Source organism: Pangasianodon hypophthalmus, chromosome 23, assembly GCF_027358585.1.
Source record: "Pangasianodon hypophthalmus isolate fPanHyp1 chromosome 23, fPanHyp1.pri, whole genome shotgun sequence".
In the NCBI taxonomy this organism is placed as follows: domain Eukaryota; kingdom Metazoa; phylum Chordata; class Actinopteri; order Siluriformes; family Pangasiidae; genus Pangasianodon; species Pangasianodon hypophthalmus.
Window position 1 is genome coordinate 19,870,269 of NC_069732.1, and position 18,203 is coordinate 19,888,471.

Consider the following 18,203-nt stretch of genomic DNA (forward strand, 5'->3'; position numbering starts at 1 on the left):
CCATGCCTGTAGTCCTAGTACAAGTACTTCTGTCTTGTCAGAATTAAGTAAGAGAAAGTTAATAAACATCCAGTGTCTAATGTCTTTTACACATTCCTCAACTTTATTAAGCTGGTGTCTGTCATCTGGCTTTGCTGAAACATACAACTGTGTGTCATCAGCGTAACAGTGGAAGCTAATACCATGTTTATGAATAATTTTACCCAGAGGTAGCATATATAGAGAAAAGAGCAGTGGGCCTAAAACAGAGCCTTGTGGGACACCAAACTTTACCTTAGTATGAGAAGAGAAGTCACCATTTACGTTTACAAACTGATAACGATCAGTCAAATAAGACCTGAGCCAGGAAAGGGCTGTTCTCTTAACGCCTACTACATTTTCTAGTCTATTGAGGAGAATAGCATGATCAATGGTATCAAAAGCTGCACTAAGGTCAAGCAGCACCAGCAAGGAGACACAACCCTGATCAGAGGCCAGTAGTAGGTCATTTACCACTTTAACCAGCGCTGTCTCTGTGCTATGATGAGGCCTAAATCCTGACTGATACATTTCATGAATGTTATTCCTATGTAAGTATGAGCATAGCTGCTGTGCTACAACCTTTTCTAGGATCTTGGAGATAAAGGGGAGGTTTGATATTGACAGGGTTGAGGTCAGTTTTTTTAATCAGGGGTTTGACAACTGCTAGTTTAAAGCATTCTAATCGCTGAGCTGATATGTTATATTGTTATCTACATGGTCAGTTATCAAATTGTCTGGCTTTAATTTAATTTTCCCTTGCAGGAAAAGGGAACTTTTGTGTGACAGTGTGATGCAGTCACCTAGAAATCAGGCTGAAACGTTGATGCTGTCACGCTTCTATACCTTTTACTTGTAGTCCTATATCACGTGTTTAGGTTACATACAGCATATAGAGCTGAACACCTTAGTCAGAGTGGAAAACTGCGTGTAGGTCATATCAAAGCTCCTCTTCACTTCAAACCACATGCGAATGGTTGCAGTGCTTTGGGTCAGCACTTTGTTGTTAGGTTGTATGCTATACACAATTTCACACAGGAAGCTCTCATTTTGCAGTGCACTATACTCTTCCAGGCAAGTGCATGCAGATCTTGAGGTTGCACATGTTGGCCTGTTTCTGCTGTTTCTTATTTGACAGTAAATAATCTAAATCTAAGAACTCATATTACAGCTGTAGGTTGGTTTCTTTCATTTAAGATGTACACTGAGTTTGAGTGTTGTTCTCTGTTCAACACTGGAGTGTCTAATAATCCTCAATGCAATAAAAACTAGACAAATGCCAAACTTTAGGTCATCAGCTTGTTTCTCTCTCTTCTTTTCTCATTGAGGTTGAGCTTCTCCCACTAATTGCTTTCACGGTAACTATTTAAAAATAGTAAATAACAACTATAAAGCCACTTTTTGTTATTTTGTTTTACCTAAACTATGTTTGGTCAAGTTAATGACTGGCAGGAAATAAAGTAGTGGAAGACCAGTTTACGAAGTTGTGCAGCCATGCCTGTTTATCCTTCAGTGTGTGTGTGTGAGTGTGTGTGTGTGTGTGTGTGAGAGAGAGAGAAACAGAGGCACTAGCAAGTGTCTCAGTATTTTTCTGTTTATTACAGTTATTTATTAAAGTAACAATGAGTAGAAATATAAAGTCTTCCATATAGTTATGACAATATGGGGTCAGCATTGTTAAATCTAGACACAGACCGGGTTCAGCCTGCTTCACCCACTAAAGCTCATCTTTTTATTAATTAGTTATTCATTGTAAAGCACATTGTTCAGTTATTACTACAAACATTCAGTAACTACAGTAAAACTAATAGCAACTGTAGTTATGAGAGGGAGGAATTTTAGCCCGTGGGTCGTGGGGGTTCAGGGGTTAAACCTGTTCTGTTTGTCTGAAGTGAACCCACAATGCAATGCAATAAATGCCAAGGATGGTACAAATCGCTTTAGCTTTGTAACCACGAAACAATAAAATGAAGAATCATCTGGTAAATGAGTCTTTTACTTTCACACTCACATTGTACACAAAATGCAGCAAGTGTCAAGAAATGTAAAGAACTACTTTTCCAGTAGCAGGTGCAGCTTTAATCTACTGGTCATTAGAGCAAATTTATAAGGTGCTCATTAAAAAACAAACAAACTGAATGTTACCATTACTGCTTTAGAAAGCAACTTTATAGACATATTCATACCATCCCTTATATAAAACAAATCTAAACAAAATAGAGTCAAATATTTACACAGGATACTGGAACAGTACTATTTACAAAGCCAGCATTTGTCAATGTGCGTAATACATATATAATATATAATATATAATATATAATACAAAGTCTTTCTTTCTTACAACATGCGCACACTTAACAGATCACAATGCTGCCATTTGTAAGAGCTGCATTTTAAACTGCTGTGCATGATGTGAGAGGTCCGTGACTCGGTCCACCATCTCCTGCACCGCCGGCGTGTTGGGATAATGCAGGGCTGCCATTTTGGTGGCACCCACCACTGTTTTGAGCAGCTCGCAAAGTACGTTGCTCGAGTCCATCACCCGATTGGCCACTTCGGGCACAGTAGCCTGCCGCGACAGAGTGTCTCCAATAAATACAAGCTTATGAGCACTGAGGATGACGAATTTGGCGTGAGCAACGAAGATCCGCGGTGGCTGGCCGGCCGCCACACAGCTAAAGAATGCATCCACGGCGTTCAGGAGAGTCACAAAGTGCTGCTCACACTGCTCTCCGTAGAAGGCCAGCAGCTGCCGGTCCCGCCCACATAACTGAGCTCCACTTCCTGCAGAGGACGTGGAGGAGGAATCTGATGGGGAGGAGGAGCCTGTGGAGTGCTGGTGTGAGATCCACTGTGTGATGTCATTGTCTACGGGTTTGATCACCTCCTGCTCCAGCTGCTTAAACTGATTCAGCTATGAGAGTGAGAAGAAGAGGAGAAAATAAAGAGCTGTGAATGCTCTTCAGTCTTAAATAAGAATGAACTTAATGAAAAGTGAGTCCAAGTTTATAATTTACAAAAGTTTCCTTATAATTATTCAATGGAATTATTAAAGCACATAATACTTAGTTATGAAATAATACTTAGTCATAAGGTGATGAAACAGCAGTTTACGATAAATTTTAATATTAATGATAAATATTTAAAAAAATATATGTAACAGGAACCATATGTTACATTGTAACAGATTATTCCAGATGTTTAACACCTGCAGCTGTGATGTCTTCACGCTCATGCTCAACTTATAAACTCGAAAAGCCCGGGTTAAATAGCTGAACTTTTGGACATCTCACATACTATCATCAACGTTCTTAACCAAATCAGCGAAAAAAAGTCATATCGTTATTTTCAAATATAAATCATCATTTGCATGATCATGAGAATAGTCTAAGGTCAGTGTAATACAATTTAGGGTTAATGTATCCAAAAATGTACCTGCTCCTGTCCCAGTTTGACCTTGCTCTGGTTCATGATGTTCTCCTTTTCTAACAGCTCCTTCTGCTGACGCTCAAATTCTTCTTTCCCCTTTGAAAAAAAGGTGTCATTTTCAATTATATAATTTACTGTCTGCAAGAAAAATGTAATTGCAAACAGAGAGCTTTTGTGCTTTCTATAGTTTGGGCAAAGTCAAGTGTATTTAGAGCATATTAGAGTTCCCAAGTGTGAAAACAGGAAGAGTTTCTAAACTGTTTTGTTTTGACATGAGCAAATCATAGGCGTATACGAGTATTTATGAATTGAGTGAAGTGAGTGAAAGTGAATGTAAATGTATATATTTATACAGTATTTATAGTATACATAATTTTACACAAGACCTAATAAGTGCATCAGCTTAAGTGTCTAAATTACATATCATTAATTCAACCCTACTAAATTTCTGACTAACTAATATAATGCAAATTTGAAAAGAATGTCCCCTGTGTACTATCCTTGTACTCAGAATTGAGTAATGTCAGTAGGAAATGGTGATGTAAGTGACGCTCTTCCTGATCACTGCCTCGCAGAGAAGTTCAATACAGTGACAAAACTTCACAATATCATACTGCAGCAGTGAGTGCACCTTAGTCCCTTATGGTTTATATGCTTTAGTTACTAACAGACAAGGACAGAGTCTGACTGGCGGCATGAAACTGAAGTACTAAACTGGACAAAATACCTGTTAAGCATTTTTTCTTGATTACTTTATATTTCCATACATCAGATTTGTTCTCTTTCTTTTGCTAGTGGACAGAGAGAGAGTGCTGCAATGGTAGCAAAGCTGACTGTAAGTAAATCTGGTTACATTTTCTGCTGTTCTCACCTGCAAATGGACGTAATCATAATCCTCCATCCAGCTTTTCACACACTGTTCGCTGTCCTGAACCACAGGGAATGGCTTGGTTTGGCCGCTGTAGCTCTCCTCTTCTATTGGGTTGCAAGTAAAAGGGTGAACAACACCCTCTACAGGTGCTCTGCGGAATAGTAGCTCTGCATTGCCCCCTACCGTGGACACCAACTGCTTGGCATCATCAGGAAGTGTGTGTGCCACCATAACAAAGCGGTCCAGTTCGTCATTTTTACTCTGCTGCTTGCCAGTCGCGAGTGCCCAGCTACTGTTTTCCAGGCTCTGCTGCAGGATCTGCTGTGAGTCCTCCAGCCTTTGCAGCTGCCTTCTCAGTTTAGAGTGCAGTGCTGGGTCCAATAGTGTGGTTGCATTCGCTGCAGCGCCTTTACCAAAAGCAAGGAATTCAGCAAGAGCGCTACGGACACGCTCCATAGTGGAGCGCACTTCATTAGCATAGCGCTCCATGAAGCCATAAGTTCTCCAGCTGGGCGAGGAGACCAGGGTCTGAAGAGAGGAGAGGGAGGACTCCAGGCCCTTCTGCAGGTGGCTGAGCTTCTGTAAGGCAGCATCTATGTCCAGCATGAGACGGCCCTCTGCTGGAGAGCCAGCCGAAGATGACGAAGTGGACATGCTACTCCCTGTGCTGGAAAATGATAAGCGGTTCATGCCTTCAGTCACATCAGCCAGCAAACGAGAATCGGGGGGTGGGACATCATAGATACCCTTGTTGCGATCACGTTCCCGGCACTGCGTTTGCTGCTGAATCCCACGTGGGACATCGTATAAATCTTGGGATGCTCCAGAATTAAGCTGGCTTGCCGGAATGTCATAGGTGGCACTGCTGCAGTTGCCTGGAGGGAAGTCATAGTTTGACTGGGTGGATTTTGACAGAGACATGGGTGGAATGTCGTAAACACCCTCCGGCTTCTTTTTGTGAGGCTGGGGAAAGTCATAATTGCACTCATCTTGATCGGAGTTATTTTTAGAAGGTGGCACAGAATAAACCTGTGGGAACGAGAACAGCATGAATTCCACCCTTAATGCACAAACAACAAGCAAAGAAAAGCCATGGACACAATATCTCCTTAGAATCTAAATGATCTATTATGACTGTTGATTGTTATCTACATTCCTGTACTTTTGCTCTCTCAAAAAATGGATGTGTTAATTGTTTGGTTGTTAAATGCCCTTTGTGGTCAAGTGCGGTTTGTGAATGGGAAGAGGAGTGGAGGAGAAAGAGTGTGCTGACAGGTGAATGGTGTACACCTGTGAATGTTTAATGAAGGAGTGTTTTTCAGTGAGCATCTGGGGAAAGAAAGTGGAGAGACTGCATCAACACAAAGCTGAACTACACCAGAGCAGAAAACTTATGTGTGTTCGTGTTTATATTTATGTTGGAGTGGGTGAGCTAAGTGCTGAAAAGTGCTCAGGCTAAACACTGTGGAGGTTGTGGACCTTGTGGTGCTGTTTGTCACCCAACTGCCTGAAAGAACAGCAGAGTGGGTCCAGTGCCACTGGCTGGTGAAGGTGGCATATCCAGGGGCAGGCAGCACTTCCCTCTCTTCCTATTTGTCTTTCTCTTCCCACACAGATCAGACCCCCTGAGAGTGTTGGCGTAAGGCCTGGCCAGGTGGGCTGGCATTAGCGGGAGTCCAGGCATTTCTAGGACCAGTGCCATGTGATGGAGGTAGAAGCTCACTGATGTGCTACAGGACATATACAAGACATACTGAATACATGTCCAAGGGGGTACATATCACGGTTTTGGGCTGTGATCAAACCTCAATCTACTTAAAACTGATTCAAGTAGGTGCATTGAAGAGAGTTCACCGGGTGAAGGTGTGATGTGTGCAAGTGGACTTTCATAAATATCCACTAGTGCCCATCATTATAAATTTCCTGGGCCAAAAGCATAGTGTGGAGGTGGCTGTAGGCCCTCGCCTTACTGATCCATTAATTCTGGGGACAAATTTGCCAATTTTTCAGGCATTATTCAGACAAATGCTTGTAGATGAGTCCTGCATTAGCATAGCATGATGTGGGCCAACCAGGGCCATCAGCAGCTACTCCATGACGGAAGGAGCTGGGGAGTGGGGAGGACCCTGCTACCCTTCGGATTCCCGTCGGGGATTTCCCTTTTGGAGCAATCGTGAGAAGACACTCTGAAACAAGCCTTCGACCAAGGGAGAGTAATCGATGGTCAATTCGGTCAGCCAGGAGTCACAGTAACCCACTTGTATTTTGCCATCATCAAAGATACGCTTTATTGAGTGATGGAGGACACTCAAACAAAGGAGGAAAACACCTGGTGCTAAAAAGGATCATCATAACCCTATGGCTGGGCATTTAGGACAGGATAAAACAATAAACTGTTTAAAGGCCCATTTCTATTGGCAGGGTATTTGTGGCAATGTATGCAGGCGTTATGTGGCATAACGTCAACATCTTATGTGTCGTCCGAGAAAATTGGGAGGAAGGGGAAATAGACTAAGAGGTCAGGTGAATAGACAGGGGCTCCTAAACCTCCAAAAACCAAGGAGCGATGTCTGTCCCTGTATCAGTCTGTCCTTGCATCTTACAGTGCACCACACAGAGACTGCCCCAGGGGTCGCTGTATACAGCCAGGGAGGACCTCCAGGGCATGCTAGACATGGGGGTAATCAAGGGAGTCCCACTGTGATTGGTCCAGCCTGTTGTCCTGTTCTAGGTGACAATTATTTATAGTAATGACTGCCAGTGGAACATTCAACATCTGAGGGCTGTCCTGAGATCCTCAAGACAGGCAGGACTCACAGCAAACCCAAGGAAGTGTGCAACTGGATGGGTGGAAGTAAGGTATCTGGGCTTCCACTTGGGAAATGGGCAGGTATGTCCCCAAATTGATAAGATAGCAGTGATTGTGGCCTGCCCAAGACCAAAAAGCAGGTGAGGCACTTTCTGGGGCTGGCTGTCTATTATCGCAGGTTTACACAACTTTTCGGATGCCACCAGCCCCCTGACTGACCGCACTGAAAGGGAGTGCTTGATCTGTTCAATGTACCAATGTGCTTTTACTCAGGTGAAAGCTGCACTTTGTAGTGGCCCACTGTTGCATCTGTGTGCTGCGCTCGGTGCGAGGGCAAAATCCCTGACACAGAGCGGAAAACGTGTATTTGTGTTTTCCCTTTTACATTTGAGTTGGCGAGCAAAGTGCTGGAAAGCATTCTGGTTATAAAAAAACACATACACAAGTCAATTAAAAAAATGTTAAAAAGTTGCGCTCTCCAAAGTCTGCCTCCCATGTCCTCATTTCCCTTCGTAATCCACCAGGGTGTCACAGCCTGATTTGAGCATTAAGCATAGGGTTTTAATGTGCATGTCCATAGCATGAGTACATAGATCAAGAAATAACAGGAGCAAAAGCTCTAAGCCATTTCAGCCAGGCTTGAAATCTGCCTTGTAGAGCGAGTCAAGCCTCCACAAACCCTTAATTAAATGGGTCGCAAATAACAGGTTCCCAGCGTCTCTTAATTTATTGCAAACAAACTTGCAGCACTGGGCTGCACTGTACGCTGAAGAGCACTGAAGTATAAGAAAGCAGTTATTTGAGTCTTTAACGTCTCTCGCTGTAGCACACAGGGTCTGACTACATCACTGCTGGCAGGCAAGGCTTTCATTTAACAACCAAGGGAAACTAATAAAAAGTATGATATTTATTTTCTCCTACTGTTGGCTCTGCAATTTAGGAAAAGGAATCATTCTCGTTACAGAAATAGAGAAGAAAGAAAACATACTGGTGAGATTACAGTGCCATAGTGAATTCATCTACTTTTTAAATACTTTTCTACTGAGTTGATTTTAAAGGGAGAACATTTCAAACCATTAAAACATTGTCCATTACTGAATACAGGGCTCAATTGGTTAAACATACCCCTTGGGATGGCGGTGGTATGTCATACACTCCCTGATTCCGTGTGTCCTGTGTAGGAGGAATGTCATAAAGACCCTGGGCTCGAGGACTTCCATGCTTTCCTTTTTTTTTCCCAGCTGGAATGTCATACACCTGTAAAGGCAAGACAGAAACACAGTACTGATACAGACTTTGCTCATGATAATGATAGGGGCTCGTGCTATACTGTATATCAGTGGGAGATCTAAAAGACACTTACCCCTTGAGTTCGCATGGGAGGCACATCATAGAGGTCCTGAGAGTTGCTGGGTGCAGGGTTATAAGCGTATGTCTGTCCAACTCGTGTCGGGGTCGTCACCTTCGCAACACATGGAGAAAAAACAATGTCTATCTGTTTATATTAAAATACAAGTTTAATGTCAGCTGGGTTGACAATCTGCAAGTCCTTAAAATCCTGGCTTATTATTCATTTTAAAACATTATTTCATCACAATTTTTTATTAATCAATAACTGCAATGAAGCTGATAGAAAAGGTATCCCGATGTCCCTTCGCTCCACCCTTCACCTCAGTTCAGAAACGAAAAAACAAGGTGGAAGCCTGTAAGCTCCCAGTGCAGCCACATCATCCTTGTGTTAGCAAAAACATGCTGTGCTTCAGAAAAATTAAGGGGTTAAGCGAAATTTAAATAGCCTCACTGCAAGAAAAGTCACTACTTGTAGTTTTTTTGGTAATCAAAATATATTATGTTTAATATCTTCAATCAATTAATTTGTTTGTCAGTTTACAAAGGACAAGCACCAATAAATACAATAAAAAAAGCAAACAAAAATAGAAAAAACAATGCAAAATTTTACTGTAAAGTTACTTTGTGTGGAAATTAAGCACATTTATTGCACATACAAAAAAAAAAAAAAAAAAGAATATTGCTCCTGGCCCTAGGAATTCTATACCTTCTTCCTGATGGGAGTAGTGTAACTTCTTCATTTAGGGGATGACTGATATCACAGCTCCCTCCAGCGTGTTTGCTTCTGATCGGTTGCCCAATCAGACAGACGGAGGAATGTTTGGAATTCCCTCACTCCATGTCTTTCCACTAACACACCACATGCCACTATTACCATACTGGAACACTGAGTTCATTTAAAGGACTCAGAAATATGAAGCACATGTAGGACTTTCATGGCTGAAAGAGCAGGATGAATCATAGCACTATTATAAAGGGTTTGAACAATATTCACTTCCACAATCATGACGCAATGACACACAGACGAGCATACTTTCACAGCAGAGGAGACGGCATCCAGATGGTATTAATAACCAGGATCGTCACACACTTGCTTTAAGTGTGTGTGTTTAGGTGCACATCAATAGCATTCCTACGAACAAATCATCACTGGGGAATGGTGAGGTCAACACAGACCACCAAAGCCTCAGGCCTGTTCCTTTCATTCCTTTCTTTTAAATCACCTTCACCTCAGAGGCTGAACCAGAACGAGGAAAGTCTCCATGCATACTCAAACCAAAGCAGACTGGGTTTACCTACAGAATCAAGACGCAACACTCATCCATCCTCAGACCAGTAAAGATCTGAGACACCCCATGAATGGAAATGGACTGACTGGATGTATTGAGTGGATGGATGGATAGAATGGATGGATTGATTGGACAGATCACTTTTTCATAGGCCAGTATAAAGAAATGCACAAAAAGACATCTGAGTTGGATGCTAAGCATACTGCTTACACACACACAGCCACAACAGGTTTGTGTGTTTTTGCTTGTTGCTATGAACATTTTCAGAGCGTTGGTGTGTGTGTGTGTGTCTCTCTCTCTCTCTCTCTCTCTCTCTCACACACACACACACACACACATAAATCCTTTACTCACAGTGAAGTTCCTGTTTACCCTCTCTTAGCACCTCTCTGCATTTTGAAACTGCTAATCATCAGGGTGTGTAAATATTGACCAGACTGGCTGTTGCTCCAGCGTGATTACGGAAGCGTGAACTCATGGCGGCTGAGAGGACAGAGTAAACTTCCCCTCCCACTCAGGGGACTGTGCTCCAGCATATCGTTACACTGAGCAGGGTGAGGAAAGACGTCAGGCTCAAACCTGTGCCCAGAGGTGACGTGACTTATCCTAGGGCAGAAACGCTGAAATCCCCAAAACTATTCAGGATTATTAAGTTTCAAGGTCAGGCTTATCTACGCTCCTAATGTGGACCAGTGGTGACTTCATGAAAGTGCCATAAAGTGCTTAATATCTTGACCCGTGAACATACATAAATGTAAGGATCATTGTACCCAAGAGGTTTATTAATGATGTTTAGGAGTAACTATAATGTACCTTGTGCTCAGATTGGACACATCTTAAACACACACTCATAACCAGTGGGAGTATAGGATTACTGCTACTGCATTCCACACTTTATGTCATGACTATGGCTTTGTGATTCTAGGGCAGGGAGCTGATTCAGGAAGTGGTCCTTTCACATTTACTCTACTCTAGAGTTCAATAAAATACAATAGGCCTCTCTGTCAATTAATAAGCGAGTCCCATTAACACTTCATTGCTCTTGTCAGGCCACTTCTCTGTCTTTTCTTTTCTTATCTGTCTTTACCACTTCACTATGACCTTGCTAATGACTTTAATACAAGGCTGTATAAAACTTCATTTATTACTACTTAGTTAATATAGTTAAATATCCAAAAAACTGACTGGTTAAGGAATATTCCTGAAATTCTCAGTTTAATGATTATAAAGTCAGGGTACAACTGGCTTTTTCATTCTGCCTCTTTATCAGAACGTTCTTGTTGTGCTGCAGTTGCCATTAGTGTGACGTTTCGATCCGGCCCTAACCTTGTACCTGCTCTATTTAAAGAACAGTTGGGACAGATCAGCTCTATTAATATGCCAGTCCCATTAATGCAGGCAATTAAGTGCCAAATCTTCAGAGACCTCAGATGTCTCAGCCATAAAACCAAAACGTGTAAAGTCCTCTTGCTAAACTAAGAGCACAGAGGAAACACATAATTAATTTCCTATTCCATGAATACAATCCCTGAAGCAATCCAAATGAAGCCTTTATCTATTCAGTTGCCTTTATTTTAACAGCTTTGCTTTTTGAGAGCCAAACTCTGCTGAACCCTGGCAGTGAGGGAATCAGAATATGAGGGACCTTTCCTGTTTCCTTTCCCTTTTCCTGCCTCACTTCTTTCTGATTCTGTCTCACATGAACAAAAAACATCTCTATCTTACTTTTTTACACCCAGCTGTGGTCATTTGCCAGTATTTATGGAGGTAAAGTACTTTTACTTTCGGTATATGATAAAGGGGTTATTATTACCCAGTCCAGGGGTGTGTGTGAAAACACTGAAACTGAAAACGGCTATAGGAAAGGGGGAAAACTGTTAAGCTAGAAATATAATAGATTCAACGCAGCAGTGAAGAGTATGACCCTGCAAGAATGTCTACCCTAACAGTGATGATGCAAACGTTTCCAATATTTATAGCAGAGAAGTTTGACTCATGCTGTAACACAACTACAGCTCAGCCACCGCATGATCAAGTCAAATGGGCTTTTATTGTCGTTCCTCTACATCGCCTGTATACATGAGAATGAGGCGTGACTGTGATCATTTTCCCCAGAAAGGTGTAGCTACTTACAACCTATGCTTTATGACTCCTATATCTTTACCTTTTCTTTGTAGCCAAGACGTCTTTGAGATAATAAAGTGCATAGACGAGACGCCAGCCTTTGGCCTCACCTTGACAGGGCAGAGGAGAGTAACCAGCCTGGGCAGAACTGATAACACTTTCCTCTGACCCATGATTCAAAACTGACTCGTTAAGAAGACTTGCTGAGAAACACGGACATTAAACCAATAACTTTTAACCAGTTTGCAGTGTGCATATACTGTACAATATAATGACGATGATATACATGAGAGTAGGGAATAATAATCTACCCTTTTGCCCTAGACTGGTGAGTGTGACTGCACTGCTGCTCAGTGAGACAGGAAATGTTACAGAGGCTGTGATCGGCAGCGTGCAGTGTGTAAGACACCTACTGTAAGTGTGTGAGCACATGGGACACAACTCCAGTGGCCATGAATGAGGCAGTTTTAACCTGCTCAGCCTGAAGGAAGGACAGAACCAGCCTGATCCAGTTAAACCTCCTGACGTTCCTACACCGTGCTGCACTGAACACAGTGTTCCAGAAAACCAAATCGTGATGTAAAGCTCAGCTGCACGATTAAATTATGTTTGGCAAGCAAAAATAAAAGAAACAAGTGCAAAAGTGTGGCATTGTGATGTGACTTTTTGTTTGCCAAGGTATTTCACACCAATAAAGCTCTTAGAACTAGGAGAAACCCAATCCCAAAAATGTACTTTTCTCATAAACCTTTAGTATTTAAGCTTTAGCTAACTACGCTACCAATTAAATAAACCACCATCAGTTGAATAAAATCATAATCCCCTTGTGTTCACAAAGCCTTGTTTAGATACACCATGGATGAGCTTTGCTAAGATAAGTAAGTTAAAGTCAGCTATACAATGATGGAGACCTCTAGAGGTTCAGCTCCGCTCCAGTCTCCATCTGAGGCTTTCACTGAATGGAGTGTGAAGGTGAATGCAGTACAGATGCAGGCATGTGTGAGATATCGCTATAATCATAGCAGAATGCAACAGGTTTATGAAAAACACTACACAGATCTGAAGTATGGTTTAAATCAGTGCGTGAGGGGGAGTTATTATCGTACCGATGCAGGAACTCTGAGAGGGAGTAGACCGAATGTGCAGGAAATCCTTATTTCAGCTGCACCTTTCTCAATCACACACCTACGTAATACTTCTACATTAACTCTGGACTGTCAGACATTCTCAAAAACAGCACGCTTATAGCTGGAGACACACCCTCTTACCTCATGCATGCAATGGCTGGTAAACTGCAGCCTGAGTGGAAAACAGCAAATAAGTGCTCCCCCTTTAGCGGCTGCTTAAACACCACATACAGCAAAAATAGCAATTTGTGCTTTGAAAACACATCTAGTTAAAAAAAGAGTCTCTAGAACTCTCACGTCCAAACAGGCTTTACAAAGTTTTAGTAAAAACCAGAAACGCTACAATTTAATTTACAAGCATAATGTTATGTTGTCCAAAATCCACAAGAACAAAGGTGCTGGTTCTACCATAACACATAACTAGAGAGTACAGCAGAAATTATAGCCAGAGACACCGCCTATTCCAGAGACCAATTATTCTCCAGCCTCTTAACATCTGCAGCAGACGCTGCCAACAACAAATAATCACAGGCTTCAGGCATTATGCTGGGAGCTGTGTGAGGACAGTTCGTGTCCTCACTCCTGACCATAAACACACACTTTTCAAGGGGCTTCAACGGATCTCAGGAGTGTAGAAAAGCGCTAATGCTTCAGTATAGGAAGAACGACTGCCTGGCTTTATCAGGAGTAGATCTGAATCCCACACTGGTGAAGTCCAGGCATGCAATAATAAATAAATAAGAAATAAATCTGTCTGGAGAAAGGGCCACATCCTCGTTTTAGACATAGGTACTTAATTTACTCTCTGTACATTTTCTAGCAAACTGTTCTGAGAGTAACAGAGCGAGTACTTTACTGATTTTACTTTTACTCCAGCAAGTCAGTAAAACTGAAGTTTATCACAGATCCTTCTCGCACACAGATGCACACACTCACCAACAGTTTCCTTCTATTTGTTGGACTTTTTGTGGTTTTCTGCTCAGACAGAGTGTGCTGAGATGAGAATAAGAGAGCTAAACATAACATGTGGAGGCCTGTGGCAGGCCAGGACACACCCAGGCTGTTTCTGCTATCTGAGTCTTAGAGCAGCTTTGGCCGGATACAGAGTGTGTTTCAATCCCAGTTCAATTAGGACCATGAGATGACTGACAGAATGGTGTAAATATAGCGCAGCCCCTGCAGTAAAACACCAGATTTATTGTTGCTAATCCTTTGGGGTTGTTAAGGTTAAACTGTTTGGGAACAATCAGTGAGCTGTTTTCTAAATGTCAAGTGAAATGGCTTTATAGTCATTCCGACCACACACAGCTGGTACAGTACACTTCTTAATGTCTTCAATGGCTATTCTTCATTTTAACACATTTCAAGTGTCATGATCACTTTATCTCATTTTGCTCGTTTTACTTGATTACTATGCTGCATTACTCACAGCCTTCTTACCCTGCATGGCATTCCATCAGCTGCCAGCACGCTCCTCTGTGGGACCTGGTACACATCCTGGCAGGGTGGCACCTGGTAGATGCCCTGTGTTTGGCTCCCCGGTGTGGGCTGGTACATGCCCTGGGGGGTTCGGGGCCTCTGCGGCTGGTGGCTCAGGTTTGGTGATGGTGAGGGTGTGGATGCTGTATTGCCCTCGAGCATGGGCGTGATGAGGAGCTTGAGGCGGTTCCCTGGGGCGATGCCCTGGCGCCCGTGCAGTGAGCAGAGCCACCAGCCTTCCAGGCCACCTGTGTTCTGCTCGATCACCGTCAGGATGTCACCTTTGCGGAATGCCAGCTCCTCTGGCGACTCCGGCACGTTGTCATACAGTGCCTTCGCCATCTGGTTCTGCCGGGCAAGAATAAATGGAATGGAATTTATGTATAATCAGCATTTATTACCACATTATAATACCCAACTAATATATATATATATTTAAACACACACATATACATATATGCACAATATGGGTATGGTACTCTACCCCCAATCTCGTCAACTTCCTCACAGCTTTAGGAGTCACATGCTGTAAATCCATACAAGACGGTAATGGCCAAACCTCCTATCTAACGCAGCACCTACTGGAACCTACTCTTTAAAATCGATTTTAAAATGGGACACTTAGTTCAACGTGCTTCACTAACTCTTGCTTTAAAAAGAAAAAAAAGAAAACAGTCATAAAAACGGCTTCGGCAAAACACTTCTCCCAAGGCCGTCATAAAAAAAACATTTTCTCTCTTAACTAATCCAACCACTAAGCTACTTCCTTTATCTCCTTGTAATCTGCATAACTTACATATTTGAAACATATTTATAGATTATATTATTATATATTCTATATAGACACATATTTACGACATACATATTTAATAAACCAAAACTGAGCATTCATTAGGCATAAACAGCTAGAGTTCATGAAAAAAACAAATTCTCTAAAAATACTCCTTATCCTCTCGGACACGGTTTCTGATGAAACTAGACGTGGCGCGTCTCTTTGAGTGGAGGCTTGCACTCAGACAAGCAGTAAAACGGTTCCCACGTGAACCTCCCTGCCTGGGCTTCATTATCTTCCATCAGATATGTGGCTCTTGTGTCATGCCCGTTGCCCTGGTCACACACAACCACCGCGCATAACAACCGCTTGCTCAGACAGACATCTGTGAGTTTCAGCATGACCCTGGGGTCAACACCGTCAGTGTGGCTCACACAGCTAGATAAAGCCACACACTACGTGCTCATTTGCTTTACATTTCTGATACGAATAAAAGCTGAACTTTGACCCCTGAAAACAAAATTAAGCTATGTGAGTTTGAACAGGCCTTAGCCAGGACAGTACCTGAATACTCGATTTTAAAACTGAATACACACACAGCTCATTATTCGGCTTCTCTATTAGAATGGACGATAACTCGGCGCAATTTCTCCTTTCACCTGATGGTGGCAGCAGGCTGTGTTAACACTGTTAGCTAAATTGCTAAATTGTTAGCTACTTAATTTACTGAACAAAAGTTAACAGTGAGAAGGAGTGATTTCTACTTTCCATCGAGAGCCAGAGCAAATACCTTGTATATTAAGAGAGTGTTGCGGTAATTAAGGAATTTAATATTAGAAACAATAAAGCGTGCACTTTGAGCCCAGCTCTGGCGTATGTGCACTCGGACGTCTGTTTTTCCTCATTTGCTGATTGCTAATACAGGTCTGTAACTGGAGCAGGTGTGTCTGCACAGGAACTGAAGCGTACACATCCATGCCTTTAACACCACGTCTAATCGAACGAGGCCGCTTCGTTTATCAGTGTGTGTTGATGCACCAGTAAACACATGTGCTAGTTCTTAGCAGGGCCTGGAAAACCCTGCTGTCAATTACAAGCCGCTTCCTGACACTTATCTGTTAATAAGTTGTTAAGTAAGGGTGATGGGACATTCCAAAGTCTCGACCTAACTTTGATCTACGCTGAGATGTCTCGTAAAATGTTCATCAGTTCCGGATATCACTCTGCCATCATGACTTTGTGACTCTGTGTACTCAGTCACACTTTATCACTTCAGGAGCATTAGTGTTAGTTTAGAGGTTTCAAATAAATAAAACATGTTCATTATAAAATGTGTGAAAGCCCACACATATGCGTGGAAGTGCAGCGATGTTTAACTCACTGCCTTCTTGCTTTTAGGAACTTCATAGCTCATGTGGTTCTAAATAAAGAAGTCATTTTTCTGCAAGTTCCTGAGCTTGCCCTGAGATTCTTGCATACGTGGAGAAATCCATGCTGACTTCATATAAACACAGCTGACTACTGCACTTCTCACTGGGTGGTTTTAGCTCAGGCCTCATTGAACATGTGTCGATTAATTATGAGCTCACTAAACCTTCTTAAAAAAGCACCAACCCAATGCCCCAAATGAGTTCCCTCAGACACCTGCTCCAAAGCCGACCTCAGCGAGAAAGCACGGTACGAAGCCAACCTTGTGCACATTTCTTTTGAAATGATGCAGAATGAAAATGAGCAGGGTCTCACTCCAGCGTGGGCTTCAGGAGGGGAGGGAGGGTGAGCCAGCACCTTCACTTGCCCTCATTTCACACGAGTAAATATAGAAAAGAATTATGGTAATGACGCTAATAAAGAGCTCACAGCTCGATGTACTCTTCATGCTAAATGCACTGTGGGGAAGTGAGCTTTCTGTTTCTTTTGGAGTCGACTGCTTTAAACTCAGAACATTTGCTATCCAGATCAGTGTGTCTGATGACTCCACCCATTTCCTCTGCTGTGTGAACCAGTGACCGCCCCCACACTTATCATCAACATCCTGATGGTGTGCAAAATCCCCTCCACCTATAATCACTTCATGCATGAGACAGTGAGTGTGGCGAGCCCACAGGCCGAGACCACACGACTCAAGATAAGCTGCGAGGCTTGAGTCCTGGTGTCTCTGGTGCCTCCACCACAAAGTTTCAGAATGATCAGGCTTGTCTTATGACCCACATGATGGGGAGCAGATGGAGAGTTCTCATTTCCTGAATACAAAAACACTCATCTAGTCTTAAAGACTAAGTCTGTTAGTTAGGGTTGAGGATGACGGTGGTGAGGGTGGAAGCTCTGTGGACGAGGTCTCAGTAGCATAAACACACACTCATGATGAAATATGATGAAATCCCAGTGACGCAGAGAGCAGGGTTCCTCACAGCCTTACTGCTAATCAAAGCCAACATGTTCTCTTTTTCAAAAGCAACCCTTTTGGTCATTACTTTTCTCTTTCTTGTTATTCAATAAAGATTCATCTCCAGTCTGTAGGTTGCAGAGGAACAGAACCTAGCCACCAGGTCGAAGTTCAGTGTCAGTATGAACATCCTGCAGAGACACACACCAAAGCCAGCTGCTCAGCAGAGCAACAGTGTGTTTATCTCATGCGTTATGTTAGCCAGGTGCTATGTGTGCTGTGTACTTTGAAATGCCATCCTTGCTATCACATTAACTCGACATCAGATGGGGAGTGGAATAAATATTGAGGAGTGTCCTTTAGCCCTGTTGAAGAAGATTTGGTCATTTAAAGCCTTTGAGATATAATCCCAGGTTGTGTTATCTCAAACAAGCTTTGACAAGAAACATCCAAACATCCAAAGTGGACTAACATGTGGCATACATACACACGCGGTTTAGAAAACAGAGTCGTGATAGTGGAACATCTGCAGCACACCGCTAGCAGCAGCCT

General features: G+C 42.5%; 1 protein-coding gene across 3 annotated transcripts in view; it reads right to left on the minus strand.

The window, feature by feature from the left end:
- Positions 1-1,598: 1,598 nt before the first annotated feature.
- Positions 1,599-18,203, minus strand: part of nedd9 (neural precursor cell expressed, developmentally down-regulated 9) — a 28,827-nt gene continuing 12,222 nt past the window's right edge. For all 3 annotated transcript variants that reach the window (XM_026910700.3, XM_026910698.3, XM_034298496.2), the window contains 6 exons: positions 14,458-14,844; positions 8,491-8,589; positions 8,253-8,384; positions 4,319-5,347; positions 3,454-3,543; positions 1,599-2,932 (listed from right to left, as the gene is read on the minus strand). In XM_026910700.3, the coding sequence (XP_026766501.2) occupies positions 2,381-2,932; positions 3,454-3,543; positions 4,319-5,347; positions 8,253-8,384; positions 8,491-8,589; positions 14,458-14,838 (2,283 nt within the window). In that variant the 5' untranslated portion in view covers positions 14,839-14,844 and the 3' untranslated portion in view covers positions 1,599-2,380. The remainder of the gene's footprint in view (positions 2,933-3,453; positions 3,544-4,318; positions 5,348-8,252; positions 8,385-8,490; positions 8,590-14,457; positions 14,845-18,203) is intronic.